Genomic DNA, 12,923 nt, shown 5'->3' with positions numbered 1-12,923 from the left:
AAATTAATGATATGATTATAATAGAGGGAAGCATTCCACGTAGGAAAAATATATCTAAAAACAGAGATGATGTGACTTACCAAATGAAAGTGCTGGCAGGTCGACAGACACACAAACAAACACAAACATACACACAAAATTCTAGCTTTCGCAACCAACGGTTGCCTCGTCAGGAAAGAGGGAAGGAGAGGGAAAGATGAAAGGATGTGGGTTTTAAGGGAGAGGGTAAGGAGTCATTCCAATCCCAGGAGCGGAAAGACTTGCCTTGGGGGAAAAAAGGACAGGTATACACTCGCACACACACACACATATCCATCCGCACATACACAGACACGAGCAGACATTCGTAAAGGCAGAGTGTTCTCTCCCTTAAAACCCACATCCTTTCGTCTTTCCCTCTCCTTCCCTCTTTCCTGATGAGGCAACAGTTTGTTGCGAAAGCTTGAATTTTGTGTGTATGTTTGTGTTTGTTTGTGTGTCTGTCGACCTGCCAGCACTTTCATTTGGTAAGTCGCATCGTCTTTGTTTGTATATATTTAACTGGTCGGATGTCAGGGAACTTCATTCTTTTTCAGTTACCATCATTGTCTTCAGAGCATTCGGCCTCCACATTGCCCTCCATTGACCTCCCTCTCGACAACGTTGAAGTCGCAGATGGTAGTGGTTTGGGATCAGTGGAATGCACGGTATAGGGAATCTGTCTCGGAGCTGTTCGTGAAATATTCGATTTATAACAATTCTTTGCGTCAGTGTAGTGCTAACTGCTGCTCAGATTGCTTCTGGAGATGCAGTACGATGGGACGAGCCCCGTGGCCTTGCGGAGCCAACCTTCCTGTGACTGAACATTCTCATGACCACGCCTGCCAGAAATCATGAACAGTGGCTCCATTCCTGGCAAAGCTTTCTGCACTATCGCAGAAGGAACATACAGCTTCTTGTAGTCCTATCACACGACCTCGTTCGAACTCAGTCAGATGTTGATAGTCTAATGGCGTCCTTCTCATTTTAAAGGCATTCTCGTCCTTGTCCTTGTATACACCCCGTAGTCAGAAATTCTGTGTTTTACCATCCGGCACTTACAGTACCAGTCTTGCTTCGTCTTGCTCCACGAAGGACACTGCTGCACAGACATGCGACTTCAAGTTCAGCACCGCATTTGTAATATCACCCAATGTCACGGTAGCATCCCCATCTCCTCCTCTTGCATCTGTGCCACAAGCCACCAAATTTTCACTTCACAGGGTGAAATCACCTGCTACACAACCTGCAGGCCAGAAAGCACAGAAGAAATATTCCTGTGAAGACTTTTTACGTCCCTCCAGCCAACAAAAACCTGAATCATCATCTGCCAACTGCAAAGGCTCCTAGAATTCAAGCAAAGCCAAACTGTCTTCTTCTGTGCAGACTCGAAAATCCTCTTCAGTGGTGTTGTCATGTGACGCCCTCACGCAGCCAACCTCCGTTTCTCCAGTGCACACCAGCAACTGTTTCTCTACCCTGAACTCTGCAGACTGACAGAGGGAAAATGCCAACGCCTTTTTAGACCTCATGGAGCAGGATCCTCCAGCCTCCTCGCCCAGTAATGGAGAGTCTTCAAAAGCTGACACTCAGCAGCTGCCGAGATAACACCTCTTCATTTTTTACCTCTTCCCCTTTCCTCATCATAACTCTCCTCCAGTGGAACATTCGCAGCCTCAGATCCACAAAGAGGAATTACAGCTGCTCTTAGAATTGCAGCGTACACTTGTTCTCTACCTCCAGGATACAAAATTGTGTCCTCACAACTGCTTGAACCTTTTGCATTTCTTTCTGGTCCGTTTTGACCTCCTCTCCCCAAGGACAGCATTCCATCTCATGGGACAGTCATCCAGGATGATGTTCATAATCAGAACTGTCTCCCTGGTCACCTGACTGCAGACTGTTGCAGTCAGCATTTTCCTTCCTCACGTTGTCTTTTCCCTTTGTACTGTTTACATCCCTCCATCATTCAGTGTCATCAGGACAGACTTCCTCCAGCTTATTGGGCAACTCCCCCAACTCTTTTTTGCTGCTCGGTGACTTTAATGCACACCATCCCCTTAAGGGCTCTTTCAAAACCTGTCCGAGAGGTTCCCTCTTGGCTGGCCTTTAACTCAACCTCATCTGCCTTAACAGTGGAGCACCTGTCTTTCTTTCAGACTCCATGTACACCTATTCCCGAACAGTTCCACTCCCTCTTCTGCCTTGTGGGCCAACCTCCGACGGCTCTCTGGACCCGAGGTCCATTCCCTAATTTCCAGCCTGACTGTAGCAGATGATGTCATCGTGGACCCTATTTCTATGTCCACATGCTATCACCCTGCCTTCCTCTATTGGAAATGGGTGGAGGAGGCTCTGGGCGATAGCCTTCTCTTTTCAGAATCGTGAGTGCTACAATGCCACTTTTACTATGAGCGAAGTAGATCGTGCTCTCACTTCACCCTGATCCTCTGCCCCAGAACCATTTGATGTTCACATTCGGATGTTGCAGCACCTTTCTCTTGTGGGCAAGCACTTTCTCCTTCATACATATGCCCCATTTCTCTCACCAGCTGTGTTTGCAAGGTGATGGAACAAATGATTCATGCCCAGGTAGTATAGTAACTCTAGTCTCGCATTTTACTAACCACTGCACAATGAGGGTTTTGAGCGCATCATTGTGCAATTAGCCATCTCAGTGCTTTGTCAACCCATGTCCTGAATGGTTTTCTGCGGAAATACCGGACTCTGACTGTATTTTTTGATTTGGAGAAAGCGTACAACACCTGCTGAAGGACTGGTATCCTCCGTACTCCATACACTTGGGGCTTATGAGGCTGCCTACCTCATTTCCTTCAGGAAAGAGCTTTCAATGTATGTGTGAGTTCTTCCTTGTTGGACAACTTTATCCAGGAAAATGGTGTGCCTCAAGGTTCTGTCCTGAGTGTCATCCTCTTTGCTATTGGCATGAACCCTACTATGGCCTGTCTCCTGCCGGGCATCTCTGGCTCCCTATTTGTTGATGATTTTGCCACTCATTGCAGTTCTCCATGGACTTGCCTCCTTGAATGGCATCTTTAGTGTTGTCTCAATCATCTTTACTCGTGGAGCATCGACAGTGGCTTTTGCTTTTCAATTGACAAAACTATTTGTATGTTTTTTTTGGCAGAGTAATGGATTTCTTCCACCGTCTTGACATCTGTTGCCTGTTGTTCTTCTATTCACTGAAACTAAGAAATTCCTGGGGCTCATGCTCGATAGGAAACTTTTTGGTCCTCCATGTGTCATACCTTCCCCCATGAACCATGGACCTTGCAGTTGGTGGGGAGGCTTGCGTGCCTCAGCGATACAGATGGCCGTACGGTTCGTAGGTGCAACCACAACGGAGGGGTATCTGTTGAGAGGCCAGACAAACATGTGGTTCCTGAAGAGGGGCAGCAGCCTTTTCAGTAGTTGCAGGGGCAACAGTCTGGATGATTGACTGATCTGGCCTTGTAACATTAACCAAAACGGCCTTGCTGTGCTGGTACTGCGAACGGCTGAAAGCAAGGGGAAACTACAGCCGTAATTTTTCCCGAGGACATGCAGCTTTACTGTATGATTAAATGATGATGGCGTCCTCTTGGGTAAAATATTCCGGAAGTAAAATAGTCCCCCATTCGGATCTCCGGGCGGGGACTACTCAAGAGGATGTCGTTATCAGGAGAAAGAAAACTGGCATTCTACGGATCGGAGCGTGGAATGTCAGATCCCTTAATCGGGCAGGTAGGTTAGAAAATTTAAAAAGGGAAATGGATAGGTTAAAGTTAGAGATAGTGGGAATTAGTGAAGTTCGGTGGCAGGAGGAACAAGACTTTTGGTCAGGTGATTACAGGGTTATAAATACAAAATCAAATAGGGGTAATGCAGGAGTAGGTTTAATAATGAATAAAAAAATAGGAGTGCGGGTTAGCTACTACAAACAGCATAGTGAACACATTACTGTGGCCAAGATAGACACAAAGCCCATGCCTACTACAGTAGTACAAGTTTATATGCCAACTAGCTCTGCAGATGATGAAGAAATTGATGAAATGTATGACGAGATAAAATAAATTATTCAGGTAGTGAAGGGAGACGAAAATTTAATAGTCATGGGTGACTGGAATTCGTCAGTAGGAAAAGGGAGAGAAGGAAACATAGTAGGTGAATATGGATTGGGGGGAAGAAATGAAAGAGGAAGCCGCTTTGTAGAATTTTGCACAGAGCATAACTTAATCATAGCTAACACTTGGTTCAAGAATCATAAAAGAAGGTTGTATACCTGGAAGAATCCTGGAGATACTAATAGGTATCAGATAGATTATATAATGGTAAGACAGAGATTTAGGAACCAGGTTTTAAATTGTAAGACATTTCCAGGGGCAGATGTGGATTCTGACCACAATCTATTGGTTATGAACTGCAGATTGAAACTGAAGAAACTGCAAAAAGGTGGGAATTTAAGGAGATGGGACCTGGATAAACTGAAAGAACCAGAGGTTGTAGAGAGTTTCAGGGAGAGCATAAGGGCGCAATTGACAGGAATGGGGGAAAGAAATACAGTAGAAGAAGAATGGGTAGCTCTGAGGGATGAAGTAGTGAAGGCAGCAGAGGATCAAGTAGGTAAAAAGACGAGGGCTAATAGAAATCCTTGGGTAACAGAAGAAATATTGAATTTAATTGATGAAAGGAGAAAATATAAAAATGCAGTAAATGAAGCAGGCAAAAGGGAATACAAACGTCTCAAAAATGAGATCGACAGAAAGTGCAAAATGGCTAAGCAGGGATGGCTAGAGGACAAATGTAAGGATGTAGAGGCTTGTCTCACTAGGGGTAAGATAGATACTGCCCACAGGAAAATTAAAGAGACCTCTGGAGAGAAGAGAACCACTTGTATGAATATCAAGAACTCAGATGGCAACCCAGTTCTAAGCAAAGAAGGGAAGGCAAAAAGGTGGAAGTTTAGCATTGGAGGGCAGCGTGGAGGGTAAAAATCGTAGAGGGAGACCAAGAGATCAATACACTAAGCAGATTCAGAAGGATGTAGGTTGCAGTAGGTACTGGGAGATGAAGAAGCTTGCACAGGATACAGTAGCATGGAGAGCTGCATCAAACCAGTCTCAGGACTGAAGACCACAACAACATGTGTCATACCTGGCTGCCCACTGTATCTGGTCCCTCTATGTCCTACATGTCCTCAGTAATACTTCCTGGGGAGCAGATCAGATTACCCTCCTCCATTTGTACCAATCTCTTGTCTGTTCGAAACTGGACTATGAGTGTTTCGCTTGTGCATCTGTACGTCCCTCCATCTTACACCGTCGCAGTACGATCCACCATCATGGTCCCTTTTACAGTAGCCCAGCCTGTCTGCAGAAGCTGCTGAACTGCAGCTGCCATACTAACATGATGTTCTCCTCAGCAGATATGCCTGCCATTCATCTGCCATGCCTGGCCACCCATCCTATGCCTCCTTCTTCAAAGACTTTTTTGACTGCTGGTATGGGGCTTGTCCCTCTTCTGTGTTACTTCCTGGAGTTCGCTTTTGGTTATTGCTCCGGCTATGCTACCTGTCACTTTCCCGATGGGTGTGACCCCTTCACTACCTTGGATTTGTATGGCGGCCCATGTTCACAGTGGATTTAATTCACTTCTTAAGGACAGCACTCCAGACTCGCTCTAGCGCTGTAACGTTATCAACATTCACACGAAACTTCATGATAGTACCTTTGTGTACACCGATGGCTCTAGGATTGAACATGGTGTCAGGTGTGCCTTCGTTATTGGCCCCAACGATATTCAGTATTAGCTTCTGTAGGAATGACCATGGTGTCAGGTGTGCCTTTGTTATTGGCACCAATGATTTTCGGTATCGGCTTCTGGAACACTGCTCAGTATTTACAGCAGAGCTCTTCGCCCTGTATCAGGCCATACAGTACATCCGGTGACACAGGCTCTCCAATTGTGTCAATTGCTCAAAATCTTTCGGTGCTCTTCAGAGCCTGTGTTTGCTCTACACCATCCTTCCCTTAGTGCAACGGGCCCAGGGAAGCTTTCACTTACTCACCCTTGATGAAGCCACTGTGTTGTTTATGTGGGTCCTTGGTCACATCAATCTGGCGGGAAACTAGGTTGCTGCCAAGGCTGCAGTCCTCAAATCTCGGCCTGCTAGCTCCTCCATTCCCTCTGATGATCTCTGTGTTGCTGCCTGTCAGCATGTGGTGTCACCGTGGCATCACCATTGGTCTTCCCTCCATGGGAACAACCTCTGGAGAATTAAGCCTCTCTCAGCAGCATGGCCGACCCCCTTTCAGCCCTCTTGTTGTGAGGAGATCATTTTAGCTAGGTTGTGTGTTGGATGCAGTCTTTTTAGCGATCGCCATTTGTTAAGTCATAATCCGCCACCACTTCCTGCTCATTGTCCTCAACCTATGACGATCGCTACTTCCTGATGGAATGTCCTTTTTTTAACCACATACAGAATGTAAGTTTTACATTTGCCATCTGAGTTATTGGTGCCGGCCGGTGTGGCCGTGCGGTTCTAGGCGCTTCAGTCTGGAACCGCGTGACCACTATGGTCGCAGGTTCGAATCCTGCCTCGGGCATGGATGTGTGTGATGTCCTTAGGTTAGTTATGTTTAAGTAGCTCTAAGTTCTAGGGGACTGATGACCTCAGATGTTAAGTCCCATAGTGCTCAGAGCCATTTGAAGCCATTTTTGAGTTATTGGCTGTTTTAGTGAACATCGTGCAGGCTATCAACCACATTTTACTTTTTATCTGTCATAGCAATACAGCGGAGGACATTTACTCTTCAATCCAGAACCTCTGTTGTCCCTATGGTGTATTTTATGAGCCTTTCTTCAAGTCTCTGTTTTTAGCTGTCTTTCCTTCTGTCGATTGGGCTTAATGTGTAGTCCCTTTTAACTCCTTTTTTGTCTTTCTATTCTACAGTTCTGACATGGGCGCTTTACGACCTTAGTAGTTTTTGCACCTTAAAACAAAACAAATAACACAAAATCAATAATAATGAAGGTGACTTAGATTTGTTGAGAGGGTTCTGGGAAAGAGAGATGGATCTGTAAAGACAAATTCTAGATTATGCTCGTGCTTTTCAGAACTACCAAATAGACTTGTCAATACACCTCAAGTGAGCTGACACACATCCTGCTGTCAACTTGTGCAAAAGTATAATGAAGATTATATGATGCTGGCTTTCATAGTATATATCTGCATCATTAGTGCATTAGTTTTATGGGCATTGGGGTACGGTCCAAGCCATGATCCTACACCTAGCATTTTATCCTCTACTGAAGAAGACATCTTCAGCGGATGTAAAATGGTAGTTAGTTGAAACTGCGAAATGGTTTATTGATAAGTATATAACAGTTAAATTGTGACAACATCCAACTACCGCCAAAGATAACTGAGTTTTGCCAAAAAGTGTTATGGTACCTGTACAACACAGTTAGTGCTAGTGTTTCCTTTAACACCAAGACAAGCAATTTGTGTAATTTCAGCCCTCCTCCTCTTCTATTAAAAGATTCTTTTTTTATTTTAAAGTTCTATGGCCCCACTGCTGCACATCTTAGCAAATTACTGATGGAACTTAATAAAAATTTATCATTGGAGGGGAAAAGTGGTGGTTCTATGGTGCCACTGCACAATTTTACTGCTGCCGATGTATCCATGTTGCTATAGTGTTTTTGAAGTCGGGGTTTGATGCTTCCTTTAATAGTTTATGTGTACACTTGACTGCATTTCCAAGCCAAAATGTATGCACCTACTATGATAAACAGTGGTTGTATTTTTACAGTATTCAGTTATTCACACTATTTTTCTTTTTGGATATATAGACAAGCACACTTGTGCACTGGGAGCAGGAGACGACTAAATTCAGTTTTCCAATATTACAGTTTTATCAGGGTTGAATCGTTACTGTGCTAGGATATTTCCATACCATATGCATATAGACAATATAAATTCAGAAACAACGTAAAGTAGGATAATTGAAATTGAATATTTGTGGACCTTAGTGCTAAATAAAGCAACCATTGCCAACTCTTCTGCTTTATAAGCTCCTAGCATGTTTAGACACACGTCCACAGTTTTTGGCAATGGTCTGATGACATCACAAGCCCCCTTAGCTTGCGTTTGCACAACTCCACAATTTTTGGCAATGGTCTGACGACACCACAATTCAAAATGTTTATTGACTATGCCTTGAGGCGTCTCCTGGTATATGGAATGAAACATTAGGCACAGAAATATACCCCAGACCACATACTATTATTGTTCATAAAACCAATATCACAAAGGACATAATGGAGATGCTTGGGGACATAAATGAGAACTTTGTTAGAAAGAAGGTTTTCTAAGGAAACCCAGGCGAAAAAATCAGAGAATCAGTATATGCATAAAACTATGCGATAATTCTGTTGTCTGCATTGTATATTGTGTGTAGAGACTGAAAAATAAGATATGAGGGATTAGAGTGCCTATTGTGGCATATCATAATAATAATAATAATCATCGTATATGTCATCATCAGGATCAGTTTCCAGTGACTGGTCGGATCTGTTTTGCTCATAAGCCTCTCTATTTTCCTGTATCCTTCCGTCAATGCTTTGAAGCCACCCTGTTAGAGTTCGTTCTTTTCTCTAATTACTCTCCTCTATTCATTTTATTGATTGGTCTCCCTCTTTAGCACCTGTCTTTGAGTCTCAATTGTACATCACCCTTGATGTTCTCTGACATTTAATTCTCGTTACGTTACCATTGAAGCCTTGCTGATTTTATCCACACCTATACAATCCCCTTGTTCTTCTTTCCTTACTCTATCCATTGTTGGTATTCTGAGTCTGTCTCTGTGAAATTTTATTTTGCCTGCCATATCTTGCTTGAAACTGTTGTCTTCACTGTCAAGGTTTCAGAAGCAAAGATCAGGACAGAGACATTGTAGGATTGATATGTTATTCCCATTGTATTCCATAGAACATCTTTATTCCTCACCAAGCTCCTTACACCTCTCAGAAATGCTACTGCTTTTGTTCCTTTCTTATTGAATTCATCTTCATCTCATTCCGTTCATTTCCTCTGTGCTTCCTATTTGAAGATGTCAAGATATGTTAAGAGTTCCCCTACCACCATGCTAGGTATATGAACAATCATTTTTCTCTTGCGAATGGAATAGGACAGAGTTTCTCATTTTAGTAAAAATATTTGTATCTGATATCGGAACTGGGTCATTTGCAACTTGGAGCAACAGCCACTTTTTACATGGTCTAACCTGTAGACTGATAAAGAGACATTCTTGAATAAAATAAATGCTTCTTCCAGTGCAAAAATTAGTTGACTTTACTGCTTGGTCCAGTCCCTAAAGGGTGTTCAATAAGTAATGCAACACTTGAAACTTCCTGGCAAATTAAAACTGTGTGCCGGACCGAGACTTGAACTCGGGACCTTTGCCTTTCGCGGGCAAGTGCTCTACCATGTCTCCGCAATATCCTTTCTTTCAGGAGTGCTAGTTCTGCAAGGTCCGCAGGAAAGCTTCTGCAAAGTTTGGAAGGTAGGAGATGAGGTACTGGCAGAAGTAAAGCTGTGAGAACGGGGTGTGAGTCGTGCTTGGGTAGCTCAGTTGGTAGAGCACTTGCCCACGAAAGGCAAAGGTCCCGAGTTCGAGTCTTGGTCCGGCACACAGTTAAAATCTGCCAGGAACTTTCATATCAGCGCACAGTCCGCTGCAGAGTGAAAATCTCATTCTGAATGCAACACTTTTTTCCTGAAAGCAGGTTGGTTTTATACCTGATTATTCCCCACCCTATAAAGGGTAGCACAATACACTTGCATTGATGGTTGTACCATGAGAGTGGACATCAAGCAGAATAACCTCTTGAAAGTCCCAGAAGACCGTCGCCATGACTTTACAAACTGAAGGTGTTGTTTTGAACTTTTTATTTGAAGGATAAGTGGTGTGGCGCCATTTCATAAATTGCTGTTTAGTTTCCATTTCAAAGTGATGAAGCCATGTTTAATCGCCTGTGTTGATGTTCGACAAAAAATTGTCACAAACAGTATCATAACACTCGGGCAATTCTGTACCGATGGTCCTTCATTCCTCTTTTTGATCTTCTGCAGGTTGTGAGGAACCCAGCATGCACACGCCTTTGAGTACCCCAGCTGGCGGATGATTGTGTCAGCGCGACCAGCAAAGATGTTGACTTGAGGGAGATCAGACAGTTTTTGCAACTTTGTTGCAATTATGACAGACGCCTCGCCCAACAACTATCTGTGCTTTTGTTCACTATCAAGTCTCTGTAGAAATTCTACAAGTGGCTGTGAACATCTGCAATTCTCTAGTTTTCCGGCAAAAGAAACTCAATTATAGGTGTCTGCTTGGAACACACATTTGTTACAGGTGCCATTTTGAAAGCTATGTACAGTGCCACCACTTATCAGAACTTCTTGAAAGTGTAGGGGCCGAAACAGGAATATTCCATGATGTCCCATAGCAAATTCCACATTTTTTAAACTAAAATTCTCTGAGAAAAAAATATGTTGCATTACTTACTGAATGCCCCTCATACTTTCTTTTAAAATTTCTCATTTTTTATTGTTATTAGTCCATCTGAATATAATTAAAATTAATTTGATCTATAAACATACTGTTATTTCATTTGGTGTGGATAACTGGTCTGTTTTAGGAAAGGGCTATGGCCTGACTATTACACCATTACCTGCAGGCCATATGATTGGTGGTGCTATATGGAAGATTGTAAAAGTAGGTGAGGAAGATATGGTGTATGCTGTAGATTTCAATCACAAAAAAGAACGTCACCTTAATGGCTGTGAGTTGGAGCGTCTCCAGCGACCATCCCTTCTCATCACTGATGCATTTAATGCTACGTATCAACAGGCAAGGCGACGTACACGCGATGAAAAACTAATGAGTATGTATTGCATTATCAGATATTAGTTACAAATTATAATCATAGTATGTTAATATGTGTCACTGTAGCTAACCAGTTAACTCCATTTTGCCAGTGATTTTATTTATTTATATTCATTCATTCACAGTTCAGAAATTCTAGTAATAATATTTTAATACAACATTTCAGAGATCAACACAACATTCTGCAAGTAAATTGCAACTCTTAATTTGCCACTCATACGACTTGTGCACTGTGAATTGTAGTTAGGGTAGCAAAAGATTGATTTTTCCAGGTATTTGATTTGGACAGTATCTTTATTTATAACTAGATTCCTTCAGATTTGTAGAAGCCATATGAGATGAAATGTGATCTAGCAACCATTGAATTTTGACAACCTTTTGAGTGGAAAATGATAAAGTTGCATCTAAAGATTCATTGTTAAGTATATCTGCACAGAATGAAATCATTCTTAAAATATGATTTGTTTTGTGGTTTGATTTCTGCCTTCTAACTTCAAAACATTTCATCTACTAAGTTCTTTTTTTGGTGTGATAGTAGCAAGTTTACTATGTTTTTTGGTTCTCCTTGCATGTACTCAAATGTTTTGGTATTTCTTTCTATTTTTATTAGGTTTTAGATCATGAAATACAGAACAATATGCAGATGATCAGTAATTTTCTGGTGTATGACACCAAACATATTCCATAAGTCACAATATTCTATTTTTAGTGCCAGGTAGTGCTTCAGGTTTTGCATGTATGATGCCACACTCTTAAAATTGGATATGTAGTCACTTTGTTGTCTTTCAGTCTTTACACTGAACAAGCAATAAAGGAAGCCAATGTGAAATTTGGAGAAAAAGTAAAAACTTAAGAACTTTTAAGTTTGAAGACTGGAATAGTGTAAACCACCAAAAGCTGATGTAATATATGTTGAAATAAAAGGTCTTCTAGCTAGGGCCTCCCATTGGGTAGACCGGTCGCCTGATGTTTGTGTTGATGCCATTTCGGTGACTTGCATGTCGATGAGGATGAGATGATAATGATGAAGACAACACAACACCCAGTCCCTGAGCAGAGAAAATCTCCGACCCAGCCGAGAATCGAACCTGAGCCCCTTAGTGTAGCATTCCATCGCGCTGACCACTCAGCTATCGAGGCTATTCATAGGCAACCAGTTTTGATCAAGTGAGAATCTTCAGGTCACAGATGAGCACTACATCAGATGAAAGGAAGGTTCAATGGCATCAAGACATGATATAAACTGCAGCATGTGTTGCTTATAAATTTTTTCATCTCTCACTAAGTGCACCAATTGATGGCCCATTGCGATGTTGAGCATACATTATGACCAATAATATCATAGTTTCTGATAAGATTTTGGCCAGAGGGTTCAGAGAACACTGCAGTGGACCTTCAACCGGTGGACTTAATGAAAATGTATAAGGTAATGGATATTTGCATAAGTGATAGGTGCTTCAGGTGATAATATTTATGTATTTGACACCAAGGAACTTTCCTTTTACGTGATGTAATATTCACCTGTGACTTGAAGATAGTCTTCTGACCAAAATTAGTTTTCATGAATAAATACTTATCACAACATTGTTTAGTGGTTTCTGTGATGTTGTTCTTCAGATGCGTTGCAGCACAGGAAATATTTTAAAATTTGCTAATACATTGTAGCACTGGAGATGCTAAGGACTTGAAGTAGTTGAATAAAGGGACGAGTTAAATCAAATCATGTGATGCTCAGGAAATTAGATTAGGAAATACACTAAAAATAGGAGACGAGTTTTGCCATTTTAGCAGCAAAATAACTGTCATTGGCAGAATTAGAGAAGATATAAAGTGTAGACAGGCAATAGCAAAAAAGGCATTTCTGAAAAAGCTATTCTCCAAACCCCATTTTCTTGATATTTTTTACTTATACATGTTCTGACTATCCTTCTTGGTATTTTGAGTAATCTGTCTATT

At 42.1% G+C, this 12,923-nt stretch overlaps 1 protein-coding gene across 1 annotated transcript in view; it reads left to right on the top strand.

The window, feature by feature from the left end:
• LOC126198460 (probable cleavage and polyadenylation specificity factor subunit 2) overlaps positions 1–12,923 on the top strand; it is a 174,685-nt gene that overhangs the window by 42,533 nt on the left and 119,229 nt on the right. The window contains exon 5 of the mRNA XM_049934804.1: positions 10,720–10,965. Coding sequence (XP_049790761.1) covers positions 10,720–10,965 — 246 coding nt within the window. The remainder of the gene's footprint in view (positions 1–10,719; positions 10,966–12,923) is intronic.

Source organism: Schistocerca nitens, chromosome 1 (assembly GCF_023898315.1).
Source record: "Schistocerca nitens isolate TAMUIC-IGC-003100 chromosome 1, iqSchNite1.1, whole genome shotgun sequence".
Taxonomy (NCBI): domain Eukaryota; kingdom Metazoa; phylum Arthropoda; class Insecta; order Orthoptera; family Acrididae; genus Schistocerca; species Schistocerca nitens.
The sequence above is the reverse complement of the archived record's forward strand: the minus strand, read 5'-3'. Positions and strand labels throughout refer to the sequence as shown.